At 49.8% G+C, this 19,540-nt stretch overlaps 1 protein-coding gene across 1 annotated transcript in view; it reads left to right on the top strand.

The window, feature by feature from the left end:
* The window catches only part of LOC115464831 (oocyte zinc finger protein XlCOF6-like), a 57,805-nt gene that overhangs the window by 25,003 nt on the left and 13,262 nt on the right, over positions 1 to 19,540 (top strand). Inside the window, exon 3 of the mRNA XM_030195189.1 lies at positions 8,937 to 9,056. Coding sequence (XP_030051049.1) covers positions 8,937 to 9,056 — 120 coding nt within the window. The remainder of the gene's footprint in view (positions 1 to 8,936; positions 9,057 to 19,540) is intronic.

Raw genomic sequence — 19,540 nt, 5'->3', positions numbered from 1 at the left:
TTGACAAAGTGCCGCACGAAAGACTCCTGAAGAAATTGCAGAGTCATGGAATCGGAGGTAGGGTACTATTATGGATTAAGAACTGGTTGAAAGATAGGAAGCAGAGAGTAGGATTGCGTGGCCAGTATTCTCAGTGGAGGAGGGTAGTTAGTGGAGTCCCGCAGGGGTCTGTGCTGGGTCCGTTGCTTTTTAATGTATTTATAAATGACCTAGAGATGGGAATAACTAGTGAGGTAATTAAATTCGCCGATGACACAAAATTATTCAGGGTCGTCAAGTCGCAGGAGGAATGTGAACGATTACAGGAGGACCTTGCGAGACTGGGAGAATGGGCGTGCAAGTGGCAGATGAAGTTCAATGTTGACAAGTGCAAAGTGATGCATGTGGGTAAGAGGAACCCGAATTATAGCTACGTCTTGCAAGGTTCCACGTTGGGAGTTACGGATCAAGAAAGGGATCTGGGTGTCGTCGTCGATGATGATACGCTGAAACCTTCTGCTCAGTGTGCTGCTGCGGCTAGGAAAGCGAATAGAATGTTGGGTGTTATTAGGAAGGGTATGGAGTCCAGGTGTGCGGATGTTATAATGCCGTTGTATCGCTCCATGGTGCGACCGCACCTGGAGTATTGTGTTCAGTACTGGTCTCCGTATCTCAAAAAAGATATAGTAGAATTGGAAAAGGTACAGCGAAGGGCGACGAAAATGATAGTGGGGATGGGACGACTTTCCTATGAAGAGAGGCTGAGAAGGCTAGGGCTTTTCAGCTTGGAGAAGAGACGGCTGAGGGGAGATATGATAGAAGTGTATAAAATAATGAGTGGAATGGATCGGGTGGATGTGAAGCGACTGTTCACGCTATCCAAAAATACTAGGACTAGAGGGCATGAGTTGAAGCTACAGTGTGGTAAATTTAAAACGAATCAGAGAAAATTTTTCTTCACCCAACGTGTAATTAGACTCTGGAATTCGTTGCCGGAGAACGTGGTACGGGCGGTTAGCTTGACGGAGTTTAAAAAGGGGTTAGATAGATTCCTAAAGGACAAGTCCATAGACCGCTATTAAATGGACTTGGAAAAATTCCGCATTTTTAGGTATAACTTGTCTGGAATGTTTTTACGTTTAGGGAGCGTGCCAGGTGCCCTTGACCTGGATTGGCCACTGTCGGTGACAGGATGCTGGGCTAGATGGACCTTTGGTCTTTCCCAGTATGGCACTACTTATGTACTTATGACATTTCCTCCTATCCCATGACCCTCCAATTTCCTCTGTAGCCTTTCATGAGGTACCTTGTCAAACGCCTTTTGAAAATCCAGATACACAATATCAACCGACTCCCCTTTGTCCACATGTTTGTTCACTCCTTCAAAGAATTGAAGTAAATTGGTCAGGCAAGATTTCCCCACACAAAAGCCATGCTGACTTGGTCTCAGTAATCCATGTCCTCGGATGTGCTCTGTAATTTTGTTTTTAATAATAGCCTCTACCATTTTCCCAGGCACCGACGTCAGACTCACCGGTCTATAATTTCCCGGATCTCCCCTGGAGCCTTTTTTAAAAATGGGCGTTACATTGGCCACCCTCCAATCTTCCGGTACCACGCTCGATTTTAAGGATAAGTTGCATATCACTAGCAGTAGCTCCGCAAGCTCGTTTTTCAGTTCTATCAGTACTCTAGGATGAATACCATCCGGTCCAGGAGATTTGCTACTCTTCAGTTTGCCGAACTGCCCCATTACGTCCTCCAGGTTTACCGTGAAGTCAGTAAGTTTCTCCGACTCGTCCGCTTGAAATACCATTTCCGACACCGGTATTCCACCCAAATCTTCCTCGGTGAAGACCGAAGCAAAGAATTCATTCAGTCTCTCCGCTACGTCTTTGTCTTCCTTGATCGCCCCTTTTACCCCTCGGTCATCCAGCGGCCCAACCGATTCTTTTGCCGGCTTCCTGCTTTTAATATAGCGAAAAAATTTTTTACTATGTTTTTTTGCCTCTAATGCTATCTTTTTTTCATACTCCCTCTTGGCCTTCTTAATCTGCGCTTCCAGCAGCACCGGGGGCGGGCCCTGCTGATGCAAGGGAAGGATTCTCCCCTGAGTTCATTTTACTACTTCATCAGGCTTTTCTGATGATGCGCTCCCTTCCCTCTTGTTCTGCTTCTCAGGGGGATTTTGGGGCTGCCCTGCTGCGAATGGGTGCAAGTTTGTTGCCGATCTGTCTGACTCAGGCTAACAAGCACAGGTGCCTGGATTCTGGGTCCGATGGAATTTCAGTTGGACCGCTGTCTCTCGCCCCTCCTCTGCCTGGGTGTTCCGGGGTTTCGTTTAGGACCTTGGGCACGGAGGATTTGGAGGAGGGGGAACTCATAGCAGAGGAGCCTGATGATCCTTCTGCGGTCCGTATTTTTCAAAGGGAAGAGCTGACCTCTCTTATTTCTTCTGGATTAGAAGTTTTGCACATTGAGGAGCCTGAGGCTCAAGCTGCTGCAGCGGTAAATGTGCGCATGGCGAGCACGAGGGGGCCTTCTAAAGCCTTTCCTTTCATGAGGCTATTCAGGAGATGATCTCGGCACAGTGGTCAGAGCCGGACACACCCCTAAGGGTGGCCAAGGCTATGGGCCGTCTTTACCCAGTGCAAGGCAAGCGGAGAAGTTTGAACTTCCCCGCGTTGATTCTTTGGTGACGGTGGTCACTAAGAAAACTACCCTTCCTGTTGAAGGGGGAGGGGTTGCATTAAAAGATATGCAGGATCTCCGTCTGGAAGCCACGCTGAAACGCTATCGACCGGGAAGACCTTCGTCCTTTCAACGTCCTCGATTTCAGCAGCGATCTTCCTTTTGTGGTGACAAACGAGGTTCAGGGCGGCTTCCCATCAAGGAGCAGCCGCTCACCCTGCCTAATGAGGGGGTGCCGGTTCACTCTTTGGAGTTCAAAATAAGGGGTCGCTGACCCATTATTTCCAAGAGTGGGCCAGGATCACCTCAGATCAGTGGGTTCTTGAGGTAATAAGGAAAGGCTACAAAATAGAGTTTGCTGCACAGGTTGGAGATTCTTTCTTGGAGTCCCGGTGCTCTACTTCTGTCAAGCGAGCAGCAGTGTTGGCTGCTTTAAGATATCTTCTGGACATTGGAGCCGTTGTGCAAGTGCCGACTCCAGAAACTCGCACAGGTCGCTATTCCATATTTTTCGTGGTTCCAAAGAAAGGAGGTTCCTTCAGACCCATTCTTGACCTCCAGAAGGTGAACCAGTTTCTCAGGGTTCGCAATTTCCGCATGGAAACTCTTAAGGGCGGTGATCGCGGCAGTACAACCTCAGGAGTTTCTAACTTCACTGGACCTCAAGGAGACTTATCTGCACATTCCGATTTGGTCTCCTCATCAGAGATTCTTGCGATTCGCAGTGTTGGGCCAGCATTTTCAATTTTGAGCGTTGCCCTTCTTGCTAGCCACGGCGCCACGCGCCTTTTCCAAGGTGATGTTAGTGGTGGCAGCTTATCTGCGCAAGGAGAGGATTCGAGTTCATCCCTATCTGGACGACTGGCTCATTTGGGTGTCGTCAGAATTGGAAAACCTCCTAGCAACTCAGCGGGTAGTGGAGATTCTTCAATCCCTTGGTTGGGTAATCAACTTCTCCAAGAGTCATCTTTGCCCATCCCAGAAGCTGGAATACCTGGGGGTACAATTCGATATAGCCCAAGGGTTGGTGTTCCTACCAGAGGGCAGGAGGCTCAAGTTAGTCTCTCAGGTGAGGAGTCTCCTGCGACTACTGAGTCCCTGAGTGTGGGACTATGTTCAAGTGCTAGGGTCGATGGCAGCCACGCTTGAAAGTGGTACCTTGTGCCAGAGCGCATACGCAACCGTTAAAGCTGGCCCTTTTGAGCCGCCGGTCTCCTGTGTCTCAGGATTACTGGAGGAGGCTCCCTTGGTTACCGCGGGCTCGAGGCAGTATGACCTGGTGGCTCCTTTCCCCCACCTGAGGAAGGGGATGCCTTTTTGTCTCTCTCATGGTGCGCAGGGGCGTTAGTCTATGGAGGAAGCTGCCTGGCCTTTCAATCGGTTGGAGTTGAGAGCAGTGATGAACGCCCTGCTGGCATTTCAGAGCCTTCTGCCAGGGTCTCCAGTGAGAGTGTTCTCAGACAACATGACAGCAGTAGCCTACATCAATCGGAAAGGCGGAACTCAGAGTTGAGCTCTGCAAGCCAAAGCAAGCAGAATTTTGGGTTGGGCGGAGGAGTGTGGTAGCCGTGTTAGTCCACTCTTAAGGTTAACAATAGAAATCAAACAAAATAGAACATGGAAAAGAAAATAAGATGATACCTTTTTTATTGGACATAACTTAATACATTTCTTGATTAGCTTTTGAAGGTTGCCCTTCTTCGTCAGATCGGATCAGATTGGGTTGGGCGGAGAATCACGTTTGACTTCTGTCGGGGGGCCATATTGCAGTGTTTAAGCAGATTTCCTCAGTCGGCAGCTGCTCAATTCAGTGGAATGGGAACTGTCGAGTAGCGCGTTTCGACAGATTTGTTGTAGCTGGGGCTTGCCGGAGGTCGACCTCATGGCATTGCGTCGGAATGCCAACGTAGCGAGATTCTTCAGCAGACGCAGGGAGGTCGGCTCCGAAGGTGTCTACGCGTTTCTTCAGCCGTGGCCGCAGGCGTGCCTGCTCTACGTGTTTCCTCCTTGGCCTCTGATCGGCCGAGTGCTGCGCAGGATCAGTGGTCACCGAGGGTTGGTGATTCTTGTGGCTCCGGATTGGCCTCGTTGTCCGTTGTATGCGAACTTGATCCGGTTGTTGGCCACCCTCCAATCTTCTGGTACCATGCTTGATATAAAATGTAAATTACATGTTATTAACCGTAGCGCTGCGAGTTTATTTTTCAGTTCCATCAGTACTCTAGGATGTATCCGATCCGGTCCAGGTAATTTGCTGCTCTTCAATTTGTGAAATTCCTCCATTAGATTTTCCAGGTGTACAGAGATTTCATTCAGTTTCTCTGGACTCGCCAGTAGTGAATACCATTTCTGGCACTGGTATCACTCTTCCTCGGTGAAGACCGTAGCAAAGAATTCATTTAATCTCTCCACTATGGCTTTCTCTTCCCGGATTGCCCCTTTTACCCCTCTGTCATCTAGCGGTCCAACTGATTTCTTTTGCCGGCGTCTTGCTTTTAGTATACCTATAAAGTTTTACTATCCTGCTTATAATCGAAAGAGAAAAACGTCTTTATTGCGACCCAAATCGGGAGATAGACGTTTATCTCCCAAAAACGAATAAATGGGTATAATCGAAAGCCGATTTTGGACGTTTTCAACTGCACTCCGTCGCGGATGTGGACAAAGTTGATGGGGGCGTGTCAGAGGTGTGGCGAAGGCGGAACTGGGGCGTGGTTATCGGCTGAACAGAGACGGGTGCATTTCACCAATAATGGGAAAAAAGTATGCGTTTTAAGCTAGAATTTAGGACACTTTTCCTGGACCCTGTTTTTTCACGAATAAGGCCCCAAAAAGTGCCCTAAATGACCAGATGACCACCGGAGGGAATCGGGGATGACCTCCCCTGACTCTACTACTACTACTACTTGACATTTCTAAAGCGCTACTAGGGTTACGCAGCGCTGTACAATTTAACATAGAAGGACAGTCCCTGCTAAAAGGAGCTTACAATCTAAAGGACAAATGTACAGTCAGTCAAATAGGGGCAGTCTAGATTTCCTGAAAGGTATAAAGGTTAGGTGCCGAAAGCAACACTGAAGAGGTGGGCTTTGAGCAAGGATTTGAAGACTCCCCCAGTGTTCACTAACCCCCTCCCACCACAAAAAATGAAGTTTCACAACTTTTTATTTTCACCCTCAAATGTCATACCCAGCTCCCTGACAGCAGTATGCAGGTCACTGGAGCAGTTGTTAGGGGGTGCAGTGGACTTCAGGCAGGTGGACCCAGGCCCATCCCCCCTACCTGTTACACTTGTGCTGCTGAATGCTGAGTCCTCCAACCCCCCCCCCCAAAAAAACCCACTGTACCCACATGTAGGTGACCCCCTTCACCCCTTAGGGCTATGGTAATAGTGTAGACTTGTGGGCAGTGGGTTTTGGGGGGCTCAACACACAAGGGAAGGGTGCTATGCACCTGGGAGCTCTTTTACTTTTTTTTTTGTTTTGTAAAGGTGCCCCCTAGGGTGCCCGGTTGGTGTCCTGGCATGTGAGGGGGACCAGCGCACTACGAATCCTGGCCCCTCCCACAAAGAAATGCCTTGGATTTGGTCATTTTTGAGCTGGGTCGCTTCGGTTTCGATTATCGCTAAAAAACGAAAATGCCCAGCTCAAAAAACGACCAAATCCAATGCATTTGCCTGGCACAAACCGTATTTTCGCAAAACAAGTACATAAGTACATAAGTAGTGCCATACTGGGAAAGACCAAAGGTCCATCTAGCCCAGCATCCTGTCACCGACAGTGGCCAATCCAGGTCAAGGGCACCTGGCACGCTCCCCAAACGTAAAAACATTCCAGACAAGTTATACCTAAAAATGCGGAATTTTTCCAAGTCCATTTAATAGCGGTCTATGGACTTGTCCTTTAGGAATCTATCTAACCCCTTTTTAAACTCCGTCAAGCTAACCGCCCGTACCACGTTCTCCGGCAATGAATTCCAGAGTCTAATTACACGTTGGGTGAAGAAAAATTTTCTCCGATTCGTTTTAAATTTACCACACTGTAGCTTCAACTCATGCCCTCTAGTCCTAGTATTTTTGGATAGCGTGAACAGTCGCTTCACATCCACCCGATCCATTCCACTCATTATTTTATACACTTCTATCATATCTCCCCTCAGCCGTCTCTTCTCCAAGCTGAAAAGCCCTAGCCTTCTCAGCCTCTCTTCATAGGAAAGTCGTCCCATCCCCACTATCATTTTCGTCGCCCTTCGCTGTACCTTTTCCAATTCTACTATATCTTTTTTGAGATAGACGTCCATTTTTTTTCGAAAATACGGTTCGGCCCGCCCCTTCACGGACCCGTTCTCGGAGATGGACATTCTTACACATAGGCATTCGCGTTCGATTATACCCCTCCATGTGTTTTTGTTCTCCAATGCAGACTTTTTTTTATAAAGTCCCTCTTTGCCTTCCTTTTCAGCGCTTTGCATTGGATTTGCCATTCCTGATGCTGTGTCCTACTATTTTCGGTTGGATCCTTCTTCCATTTCCTGAATGATTTTCTCATAGCTTCCTTCACCTCCTTTTTTAATATATGGAATATTCCTGGGCTTCCAGGATGCTGTTTTTGAACAGCACAGTGGAAGAAATAGGAGATGACGCAATGACTTCCAGCTAGAGGATAAATGGGTCCCATTTTGGTTCTTTACTCAATAAAGACTATCTTGGCATTTATCCTCTGGCAGGAGGTCTCTTGCGGTTTGGACACTCCATAGGGGTTTCTCCTTTTTTGGTTTTATGTGTGAACTGCATTCACGCCTGATATGAATCTTTGACCTTTGCAGCTGCTCCTCTAAGTTTTGTGTTTTTTTGTTGACAGTTCTTCTCATTTTATCATAGCCTTTAACTTTCAAAAAGGAGACTTAACGTATTGTCTTGGGTTTACTTATCCAGAGTTTATATCAAATCAGATCATCTTATGATCACTGTGATCAAGTGGTCCCAGCACCATTGCCTCCTGCACCAGGTCGTGCTCCCCACTAAGGACTTGGTGTAGGAATTATTCTGGATGTGATGAAGGAGACCTGTGTGTTGTTTATGGGACTAGCCGTTGAGCCCGTGAAAACGGGCTACTTTTGGAATGGGAGGGTTTCCGAGCCTCCCCCCCTAGGTCGGCCACACCCCGCCTCCCCCGGAGTCGCCGCCACCGCCCCTCCACCCGGCCCGAGCAGCACTGTGAACTTACATCACCACGCAGCAGCAGGCACATCAGCAAAGCTGCCGACGGGGCGGGCTTCCTTCTCTGCCTGTGTCCCGCCCTCGTGTGACGTAACGTCGGCGAGGGCGGGACAAAGGCAGAGAAGGAAGCCCGACGGCAGCTTTGCTGATGTGCCTGCTGCTGCATGGTGATGTAAGTTCACAGTGCTCGGGCCAGATGGAGGGGCAGCGGCAATTCCGGGGGAGGGGGAGCGGTTCCGACGTCTGCAGCATGCCAGTAGAGACTTCCCTCTCTATCCCGCCCCCATCATCACATATTGACGGGGGGGACGGGGCAGAGAGGGAAGTCTCTACTGCGCATTTGCGAGTGAGTACAGTCGCTCGCCGTTTATATGTTTGATAAGGAAGCTCACACAAATTGAAATGAAGATGATGATGTTTTGCACTATTTAAAGTAGGAACTGGGCTGTAAAGATGAGTTTAAGGTTTTTGAAACTAGATTTGCAGGGTCCAAAACTGTTCCCCTGAGGGTTTCTGTATTTTTTGTATTTCTGTCTTAAGTCTTGAATTTGAAGGAGTCGGACACTAAGGACGAGATTCAGTAAATGGCACTCAAAAAATGTCACAAATTGGGCATCATTTACAGAAACGTGCTCAGAGCTGATTTCCAGGCCAAATTTTGGGCGCAGGGATTTACGCCAACGGAAACCTGGTGTAAATCTTGGCACGTAATTTAGTTACGGATCCCTAATGTTCAGTAATACAGTGCACTTGACCCGCCCACGCCCTTCCTGTGGCCCTGCTGCCTTTTGCGTTGCACAATAAGTTTTGCATGCGGATCTGTATAGAATAACGCTGAGCAATATCCACTCGCAAATTCTAATTGTTGCCAATAAACGCCATTAAGTGTTACCACACTGTTATTGGAGCTGATCGGCTCATTAGCCAGTTTAATTGCGCAAGCATCTCAGGATAGCGCACAGTTTTGCACGTGGAAGTTTACACGCCATTTATGGAATCTGGGGGGTAAATGATTTTGGGAAACCTAATGCAGTTTTCTTAACCCCAGGAACAGGCTCTCCGACTGTCCTCCCTGACATTATATCCCACATTGAACGAGGGGAAGAGCCGTACGTCAGGGAAGAGCCAGGATCAGAGGAAAGAGAAGCTGTGACAAGCAGACGCTCAGGTGAGTGCAGTAAGAAGATGGACTGGGGTGAAACTGCTGAGATGAACTGTGGCTTGTCTTTATCTGAGCAGGCACAAGATACTCAGGTCCTTAGATGGGGGCAACGATCCATTTTATGTGAAAATATTTTTATTAAGTCACACAGAGTGAACATTACCATGAGTCACCAATCGTTTAATCATCTAATAGTTTTCTGTTTAACATGATAACGAACATGACATTTCATTCTCCCCCTCCCTCTTAACATAGTAATATAGTAGATGACGGCAGAAAAAGACCTGCACGGTCCACCCAGTCTGCCCAACAAGATAAACTCACATGTGCCATTTTCTGTGTATACCTTACCTTGATTTGTACCTGTCTTTTTCAAGGCACAGACCGTATAAGTCTGCCCAGGACTATCCCTGCCCCCCAACCACCAACCCTCCTCCCAACCACCGGCTCTGGCACAGACTGTATAAGTCTGTCCAGCACTATCCCCGCCTCCCAACCACCAGCCCCTCCTCCCAACCACCGGCTCTGGCACAGACCGTATAAGTCTGCCTAGCACTATCCCCGCCTCCCAACCACCAGCCCTGCCTCCCAACCCCGGCACAGACCGTATAAGTCTGTCCAGCACTATCCCCGCCTCCCAACCACCGGCTCTGGCACAGACCGTACAAGTCTGTCCAGCACTATCCCCGCCTCCCAACCACCAGCCCCTCCTCCCAACCACCGGCTCTGGCACAGACCGTATAAGTCTGCCTAGCACTATCCCCGCCTCCCAACCACCAGCCCTGCCTCCCAACCCCGGCACAGACCGTATAAGTCTGTCCAGCACTATCCCCGCCTCCCAACCACCAGCCCCTCCTCCCAACCACCGGCTCTGGCACAGACCGTACAAGTCTGTCCAGCACTATCCCCGCCTCCCAACCACCAGCCCCTCCTCCCAACCACCGGCTCTGGCACAGACCGTACAAGTCTGTCCAGCACTATCTCCGCCTCCCAACCACCAGCCCCTCCTCCCAACCACCGGCTCTGGCACAGACTGTATAAGTCTGCCTAGCACTATCCCCGCCTCCCAACCACCAGCCCTGCCTCCCAACCCCGGCTCCGGCACAGACCGTACAAGTCTGTCCAGCACTATCCCCGCCTCCCAACCACCAGCCCCTCCTCCCAACCACCGGCTCTGGCACAGACCGTACAAGTCTGTCCAGCACTATCCCCGCCTCCCAACCACCAGCCCCTCCTCCCAACCACCGGCTCTGGCACAGACTGTATAAGTCTGCCTAGCGCTATCCCCGCCTCCCAACCACCAGCCCTGCCTCCCAACCCCGGCTCCGGCACAGACCGTACAAGTCTGTCCAGCACTATCCCCGCCTCCCAACCACCAGCCCCTCCTCCCAACCACCGGCTGTGGCACAGACCTTATAAGTCTGCCTAGCACTATCCCCGCCTCCCAACCACCAGCCCTGCCTCCCAACCCCGGCACAGACCGTACAAGTCTGTCCAGCACTATCTCCGCCTCCCAACCACCTGCCCTGCCTCCCACCACCGGCTAAACTTCTGGGGATCCCTTCCTTCTGAGGAAGATTCCTTTATGTTTATCCCACGCGTGTTTGAATTCCGTTACCGTTTTCTTCTCCACCACCTCCCGCGGGAGGGCATTCCAAGCATCCACTATTCTCTCCGTGAAAAAATACTTCCTGACATTTTTCTTGAGTCTGCCCCCCTTCAATCTCATTTCATGTCCTCTCGTTCTACCGCCTTCGCATCTCCAGAAAAGGTTCGTTTGCAGATTAATACCTTTCAAATATTTGAACGTCTATCATATCACCCCTGTTTCTCCTTTCCTCCAAGGTACACATGTTCAGGTCAACAAGTCTCTCCTCATACGTCTTGTAACGCAAATCCCATACCATTCTCGTAGCTTTTCTTTGCACCGCTTCCATGTTTTTAACATCCTTCACAAGATACGGCCTCCAAAACTGAACACAATACTCCAGGTGGGGCCTCACCAACGTCTTATACTCTTTTCTTCTGCTGGTCACACCTCTCTCTATACAGCCTAGCAATCTTCTAGCTACGGCCACCGCCTTGTCACACTGTTTCGTCGCCTTCAGGTCCTCAGATACTATCACCCCAAGCATAGGAGCCAACTTTTCAAAATTATTGGGGGTGCTAAGCCCAGTGGAAATAACCCCTCCCTAGACACAAGGAATTTTCTCAATACTGGGGGTGCTCAAGCACCCACAGCACCCACAGAGTCAGCTCCTATGACCCCAAGATCCCTCTCCCCATCCGTACCTATCAGACTCTCCCCGCCTAACACATACGTCTCCCTTGGATTTCTACTCCCTAAGTGCATCACTGCATTTCTTCGCATTGAATTTTAATTGCCAAACGTTAGACCATTCTTCTAGCTTCCGCAGATCTTTTTTCATGCTTTCCACTCCCTCCGGGGTGTCCACCCTGTTGCAAATCTTAGTGTCATCCGCAAAAAGGCAAACTTTACCTTCTAACCCTTTGGCAATATCACTCACAAATATATTGAATAGAATCGGCCCCAGCACCGATCCCTGAGGCACTCCACTACTCTCCTCTTCCTCAGTTTCTCTGAATCAAACCCCCTCACCTTCCAATCTATATTGAGTATCATATTTAATAAACATCTCAATAATTTTACAAACATTTCAGGAATACCAAGTAAGGTGTGTATTTCAATTAACACTTTCTGTTATTTTCCATAAAATCCCCCCCCCCCCCCTTCCACTTGAAATCAATACAGCTGATTTTGTTCCATCCATCCAAGGTCTTTATGTAAAAAGAAACAGTTCCTGGAATCATTTACTTAAACTGAGTCCCACCGAGATCTCCAGCCGTTAAAGTATTTATCAATATACTTCTCATTCAAGAAGTTAGGGAATTCAAAAACGGAATCCAAATTGTTGTGAAACCAGCTATTTTCTTCTCTCCCTTCCTCTGAACTGTCAACGTTCCATACGTAGCAACATATGGATTTAGTTCTCCGATAACATCACTGTTTGGATTGTATCCATTATATCAAGATACATTTCTTTGCAATTAAACATACTTTTTTGCACAAATAAGTATCATTCATACTACTACTACTACTATTTAGCATTTCTATAGCGCTACAAGGCGTACACAGTGCTGCACATACATAGAAGAAAGACAGTCCCTGCTCAAAGAGCTATGTAATAAAAGTAAGCCAAGTATAGGACAATCAAGCCATTGTGACATCACTGATGAGGTTGGCTCTTATTGGTGGCCTGAGGCATTATGACATCACAATATTAGCTCTGGTTACAAGAGACTACTACTACTACTATTTATCACTTCTATAGCACTACAAGGCATACGCAGCGCTGCACAAACATAGAAGAAAGACAGTCCCTGCTCAAAGAGCTTACAATCTAATAGACAAAAAATAAAGTAAGCAAATCAAATCAATTAATGTGTACAGGAAGGAAGAGAGGAGGGTAGGTGGAGGCGAGTGGTTACAAGTGGTTACGAGTCAAAAGCAATGTTAAAGAGGTGGGCTTTCAGTCTAGGTTTAAAGGTGGCCAAGGATGGGGCAAGACGTAGGGGCTCAGGAAGTTTATTCCAGGCGTAGGGTGCAGCGAGACAGAAGGTGCGAAGTCTGGAGTTGGCAGTAGTGGAGAAGGGAACAGATAAGAAGGATTTATCCATGGAGCGGAGTGCACGGGGAAGGGGTGTAGGGAAGGACGAGTGTGGAGAGATACTGGGGAGCAGCAGAGTGAGTACATTTATAGGTTAGTAGAAGAAGTTTGAAAAGGATGCGAAAACAGATAGGGAGCCAGTGAAGCGACTTGAGGAGAGGGGTAGTATGAGTAAAGCGACCCTGGCGGAAGACGAGACGGGCAGCAGAGTTTTGAACCGATTGGAGAGGGGAGAGGTGACTAAGTGGGAGGCCAGCAAGAAGCAGATTGCAGTAGTCTAAACGAGAGGTGACAAGGGTGTGGATGAGGGTTTTGGTAGAGTGCTCGGAAAGAAAGGGGCGGATTTTACGGATGTAATTCAAGATCTTCATCCGTATTCAAACTACATAACTCTCTTTTTTTTTTTTATTTTGGAAGTACAATGTTAACAAAGCACAACTGTACAAGAAAGGTATCCAACAAAAGAAAAATAACATCTCTCCAGCAATCTAATTCTTTGTAGAAGGGGGGTCTATCATTTGCTTCAGGTTTTCTAAGTATAAAATTTGCATTTAATTAACTTGCTGCATTCCACAGTATTATACTTGAAATAGAATCCTTGCGCTCAGACATCCATATGTGGCTTGACCACAAACTTTTCTTCAGCCCCTGAGTGTGCAAAATCCATAGCAGGCAACTGCAGTGGGGTGTGGACCTGGGAGAGGATTGGGTAGTTCAGGGGCGTGCGTAGTCCGTTATGTGGACAGTTTCTAGAATACTATAGCAGTTAGACAGGAGCATTAAACCAGCCATTGAGAATTACCCTCCCAATGTTCCAAAAAAACCATCGGGCAATGTCAGATCTCTACAGAACAGACAATTGTTACTCATTGGCGATTTCGTTACTAGAGGCATTAACTTGGAAACTCAGTTAAATGGGACAAAAAAAGGGGTTAAATTTCTCCCAGGATTCTCAACTAGCAAGAATACAGATCAAATCGTTGGTGAAATCAGAGAATAAAGTAAGTTTTCTAAATGGATGTTCTTATCCATCTGCAGAGAGATTTTAAAATGTTGAGACGGAGACTTACATAAGTACATAAGTAATGCCATACTGGGAAAAGACCAAAGGCCCATCAAGCCCAGCATCCTGTCCCTGACAGCGGCCAATCCAGGTCAAGGGCACCTGGCAAGCTTCCCAAATATACAAACATTCTATACATGTTATTCCCAAAATTGTGGATTTTTCCAAAGGCCATTTAGTAGCGGTCTATGGACTTGTCCTTTAGGAAACCGTCCAACCCCTTTTAAAACTCTGCCAAGCTAGCCGTCTTCACCAAGTTCTCCGGAAACGAATTCCAGAGTTTAATTATGCGTTGGGTGAAGAAATATTTTCTCTTATTTGTTTTAAATGTACTACACTGTAGTTTCAGCTCATGCCCCCCCTAGTCCTAGTATTTTTGGAAAGCGTGAGCAGACGCTTCACATCCACCTGTCGCACTCCACTCATTATTTTATATACCTCTATCGTGTCTCCAAGCTGAATAGCCCTAGCCTCCTTAGTCTTTCTTCATAGGGAAGTTGTCCCATCCCCGCTATCATTTTCGTCACCCTTTGCTGCACCTTTTCCAATTCCACTATATCTTTCTTGAGATGCAGCAACCAGAATTGGACACAATACTCAAGGTGTGGTCGCACCACGGAGCGATAGAACGGCATTATAACATCCTCACACCTGTTTTCCATACCTTTCCTAATAATACCCAACTTTCTATTTGGTTTCCTAGCTGCAGCAGCACACTGAGCAGAAGGTTTCAGTGTATTATCGACGACGACACCCAGATCCCTTTCTTGGTCCGTAACTCCTAACGTGGAACCTTGCATGACGTAGCTATAATTCGGGTTCTTTATTCCCCACATGCATCACCTTGCACTTGCTCACATTAAACGTCATCTGCCATTTAGCCTCCCAGTCTCGTAAGGTCCTTCTGTAATTTTTCACAATCCTGTCGCGAGTTAACGACTTTGAATAACTGTGTCACCAGCAAATTTAATTACCTAGCTAGTTACTCCCATCTCTAAATCATTTATAAATATATTAAAGAGCAGCGGTCCTAGCCCTGACCCCTGAGGAACCCCACTAACTACCCTTCAACCAGTTTTTAATCCACAATAGGACATTACCTTCTATCCCATGACCCTCCAATTTCCTCTGTACCCTTTCATGAGGTATCTTGTCAAATGCCTTTTGAAAATCCAGATACACAATATCAACTGGTTCCCCTTTGTCCACATGTTTGTTTACTCCTTCAAAGAATTGAAGTAAATTGGTCAGGCAAGATTTCCCCACACTAAAGCCGTGCTGACTTGGTCTCAGTAATCCATGTCCTCGGATGTGCTCTGTAATTTTGTTTTTAATAATAGCCTCTACCATTTTCCCCGGCACCGACGTCAGACTCACCTGCTCTGTAATTTCCTGGATCTCCCCTGGAACCTTTTTTAAAAATCGGTGTTCCATATCATCATGCTGATCAATCCATAGACTGGTGGGTTGTGTCCATCTACCAGCAGGTGGAGATAGAGAGCAAACTTTTGCCTCCCTATATGTGGTCATGTGCTGCCGGAAACTCCTCAGTATGTTCTCTATCTCAGCAGGTGGTGGTCACACACAGCAGCAGCTCTGGCTAGGCCTCCAAGCCTAAGTTTTAGGTTTTGTTGAGTGCCTGGGGTTGAGGGCTCTTCTTGAGCAAGTGCAAACCTGGTGGCGCCAGGTCCCTCCTTTTCTCCCCCCTCCCGCTGGCTCCGTTAAAACAAAAAAAAAATAAAAATTTTTGAACGTCCTTAAAGGCGTTTATTTCGACGTTTATTTAAACGTTTATTGCAGCTACTCACTGGGACACCAGGTCGTTACAGCTCGGAGCGGAAAGCAGGTAATTTTTACCTTTTTATAGCGGGCAGGGGGTTCCCCGATTGATCTCCACGTGGCATATGGCGTCGGAGGGCGAGGGCGCAAAGAGTCGCTCCCCGGATCGCTTGGGCGCTTCTAGAGGGGATGCGGGGGTCTTAAAGTCTGATTCGCCCTTGTTGGGTGACAGTTTCGTGACCGATGAGTGTCCCGGTCCTTCCTCCGGCGCGGCGGTTTTTTCCCGCCATAAACGCCCATCCCCCGCTGCTCGCCTCCGCCATCTTGGCCGGCCACGCGGCTCGGACGGCTTCTTCTTGGGCCGCCCTTGAGGTAGGAGACATTAATGCCATGAACGCCCTTAATTTGGGCGACGGCACAAAAGCGGCTAAAGTTAAGTGCCGTTCTTCCCGCGCGGGCTCCTTCACGGAGTGTTGCGCCGGACGCCATCTTGGATGCGCAGCATGTCTCTCCCCCGCTCTTGCGAGCGCCGGTTGAGGGTGCGTCTAGGGCTGTAGCCCAGGCTGCGGAAGTGCACAGTCTGGGGGGTTTCTCCCCCGAGTTTGTTTTGCTGCTGCATCAGGCCTTCCTTATGCAAAACGCTGCCCCTGCTCCCTCGTCTGGTAAAGAGGTTGAGGCCCCCGGAGGTAAACGCCCTCGGGTTGATTCCCAGGCCTTGGAGGACTTTGTTTCCTCCGATGTAGATGAGGGCAGCGTATCTGAGTTCTCCCAACGGTCCTTTGCGGATTCCTTGGAGGAGACTGATCCCCGCTCGGATGGAGCGGATGACCCCTCTGCAGCGCGGCTTTTTAGCTCAGAGGATTTGCCCAACCTGTTGGTGCAGGCCATGGGCATTTTGAAGATTTCCTCTCCGGAGGACGTCTCTCCCTCAGCCCCTGTTGGCTCTGCCATTATGCTGGGGACGAAGCGCCCGCCTAGAACCTTCCACGTGCATGATGCCATGCACACCTTAATTTCGGCTCAATGGGATGTCCCGGAAGCGAGCCTTAAAGTGGCTAGGGCTATGTCCCGCCTCTATCCTTTGCCTGAAAGTGAACGTGAGGCCTATCTGTGGCCTACCGTGGATTCTTTAATCACTGCGGTGACTAAGAAAACGGCGTTGCCGGTGGAAGGTGGCACGGCCCTAAAGGACGCCCAAGACAGAAGATTGGAGGCGGCCTTAAGGTCGTCCTTTGAGGCGGCTGCTTTAAGTTTGCAGGCCTCAGTTTGCGGCTCCTATGTGGCCAGGGCGTGCCTGACTATGGTGCAGCGGGCTTCCCCCTCGGATCATTCCTTGAGGGCTGATTGGCCGGCCCTGGAATCGGGCTTAGCCTATTTGGCAGACTTGCTGTATGATGTCTTGAGGGCCTTAGCTAAAGGCATGGCTCAGACAATCTCTGCGCGGCGGTGGCTTTGGCTGAAGCATTGGTCTGCTGACCACGCCTCTAAATCCCGCCTGGCTAGATTGCCTTTTAAAGGCAAGCTGCTCTTTGGGGTCGAGCTGGACAAAATCGTGACCGATCTCGGCACGTCTAAGGGCAAGAAGTTACCAGAGGTCAGGGCTCGGGCTAGTACTCGCCCCGGTACCTCCAGAGGACGGTTTCAGGAAGCCCGTCGGTACCGCCCGGGCAGGTCGGGCTCCTCTGCCCCCTCTTCCTTCAAGAGGAACTTCTCCCCCAAGCAGCATTCCTTTCGCAGAGACCGCCGTCCCGGAGGTGCTCCCTCCGGTCCTCCCCCAGGGTCTCGTACCCAATGACGGGGCCTTGGTCCACGCCCCAGTGCAGATTGGAGGACGGCTGTCCTCGTTTCTGGGCGAGTGGACCACAATAACTTCAGACGCTTGGGTGCTGGAAGTAATCAGAGACGGCTACAAGTTAGAGTTCTGCCGACCCTTAAGAGACGGGTTTGTACTCTCTCCCTGCAAGTCTCCGGTCAAAGCTGTGGCAGTGCAGCAGACCTTGGACAATCTGATCCGCCTGGGTGCGGTCGTTCCGGTGCCAGAAAGTCAGCTTGGCAAGGGGCGTTACTCCATTTACTTTGTGGTACCAAAGAAAGGAGGTTCTGTACGGCCTATCCTCGACCTCAAAGGGGTCAATCGGGCCTTGAAAGTTCGGCACTTTCGCATGGAGACTCTCCGCTCTGTTATAGCGGCAGTGAAGGCAGGGGAGTACCTGGCATCCTTGGACATCAAGGAAGCGTACTTGCATATTCCCATCTGGCCTCCTCATCAACGCTTTCTGCGTTTTGCAGTCCTGGGCCGACACTTCCAGTTCAGAGCCCTCCTGTTCGGGTTGGCTACTGCTCCGCGGACCTTCTCCAAAGTAATGGTGGTCATCGCGGCCTTCCTGAGGAAGGAAGGAGTACAAGTCCATCCTTATCTGGACGACTGGTTGATCCGAGCCCCCTCTTATGCAGAGTGCGGCAAAGCTGTGAACCGGGTGGTTGCTCTTTTGAGCTCCCTGGGGTGGATCATCAACTGGGAGAAAAGCCAGCTGCGCCCAACTCAGTCCCTGGAGTATCTGGGAGTTCGATTCGACACCCAAGTGGGCAGAGTGTTCCTGCCAGACAATCAGATTGTCAAGCTTCAGGCTCAGGTGGACCAGTTCCTACTAGCCTCTCCTCTTCGGGCTTGGGACTATGTGCAGCTGTTGGGCTCTATGACGGCCACGATGGAAGTAGTGCCCTGGGCCAGGGCTCATATGAGACCACTACAACTCTCTCTGCTGCAGCGCTGGACTCCGATGTCGGAGGATTATGCTGTGCGCCTTCCCTTGGACCCAGCAGTGCGCAAGGCGCTGAGCTGGTGGATGCAGACAGACAAGTTGTCTGCAGGAATGCCTCTGGTGACCCCGGAGTGGATTGTCGTCACGACGGACGCCTCTTTGTCGGGCTGGGGAGCCCACTGCTTGGGAAGGACAGCGCAGGGGCTCTGGTCTCCTGCAGAGGCAAAGTGGTCTATCAACCTCCTGGAACTCAGAGCCATTCGGTTGGCGCTTTTGGAGTTCATCCCGGTACTGGCGTTGAAGCCAGTACGGGTCCTGTCGGACAATGCCACGGCTGTGGCCTATGTCAACCGCCAGGGAGGTACCAAGAGCGCCCCTCTAGCCAAGGAGGCCATGAATCTATGCCAGTGGGCGGAAGCGAACCTGGAACAGCTGTCAGCGGCCCACATTGCCGGAGTCATGAATGTCAAGGCGGACTTTCTCAGTCGCCATACCTTGGAGCCCGGAGAGTGGCAGCTATCTGCTCAGGCATTCTTGGACATCACGAAGCGCTGGGGCCAGCCGAGCCTAGATCTGATGGCGTCATCGGCCAATTGCCAAGTGCCGCGCTTTTTCAGCAGAGGACGGGACCCTCGATCCCTGGGAGTAGATGCTCTTCTCCAACAGTGGCCGACACAAGAGCTTCTCTATGTGTTCCCGCCCTGGCCCATGTTGGGCAGGGTGCTAGACTGGGTGGCAAAGCATCCGGGCCGGATAATCCTGGTGGGTCCGGACTGGCCCAGACGTCCCTGGTATGCGGACTTGATCAGGCTCTCAGTTGACGATCCTCTGCGGCTGCCAGTGGAGCAGGGCCTGTTACATCAGGGTCCCGTGGTGATGGAGGATCCCTCCCCCTTTGGTCTTACGGCCTGGCTATTGAGCGGCAGCGTCTGAGAAAGAAGGGCTTCTCAGACAAGGTCATCGCCACTATGCTGAGAGCGAGGAAGCGCTCTACTTCTACTGCTTACGCCAGGGTTTGGCGTACCTTTGCAGCGTGGTGTGAAGCAGGCTCACTTTCTCCCTTCACTGCTCCAAATTCTTCAGTGTTGGCGTTCCTGCAAGAAGGTCTGGAGAAAGGCCTGTCGCTCAGTTCCCTTAAAGTCCAGGTAGCGGCTCTGGCTTGCTTCAGGGGCTGCCTGAAGGGTGCTTCCCTGGCTT

The sequence above is a fragment of the Microcaecilia unicolor genome, chromosome 3, assembly GCF_901765095.1.
Source record: "Microcaecilia unicolor chromosome 3, aMicUni1.1, whole genome shotgun sequence".
Taxonomy (NCBI): Eukaryota; Metazoa; Chordata; class Amphibia; order Gymnophiona; family Siphonopidae; genus Microcaecilia; species Microcaecilia unicolor.
Note: the sequence above shows the minus strand (reverse complement) of the source record. Positions and strands in the feature narration are given on the sequence as shown.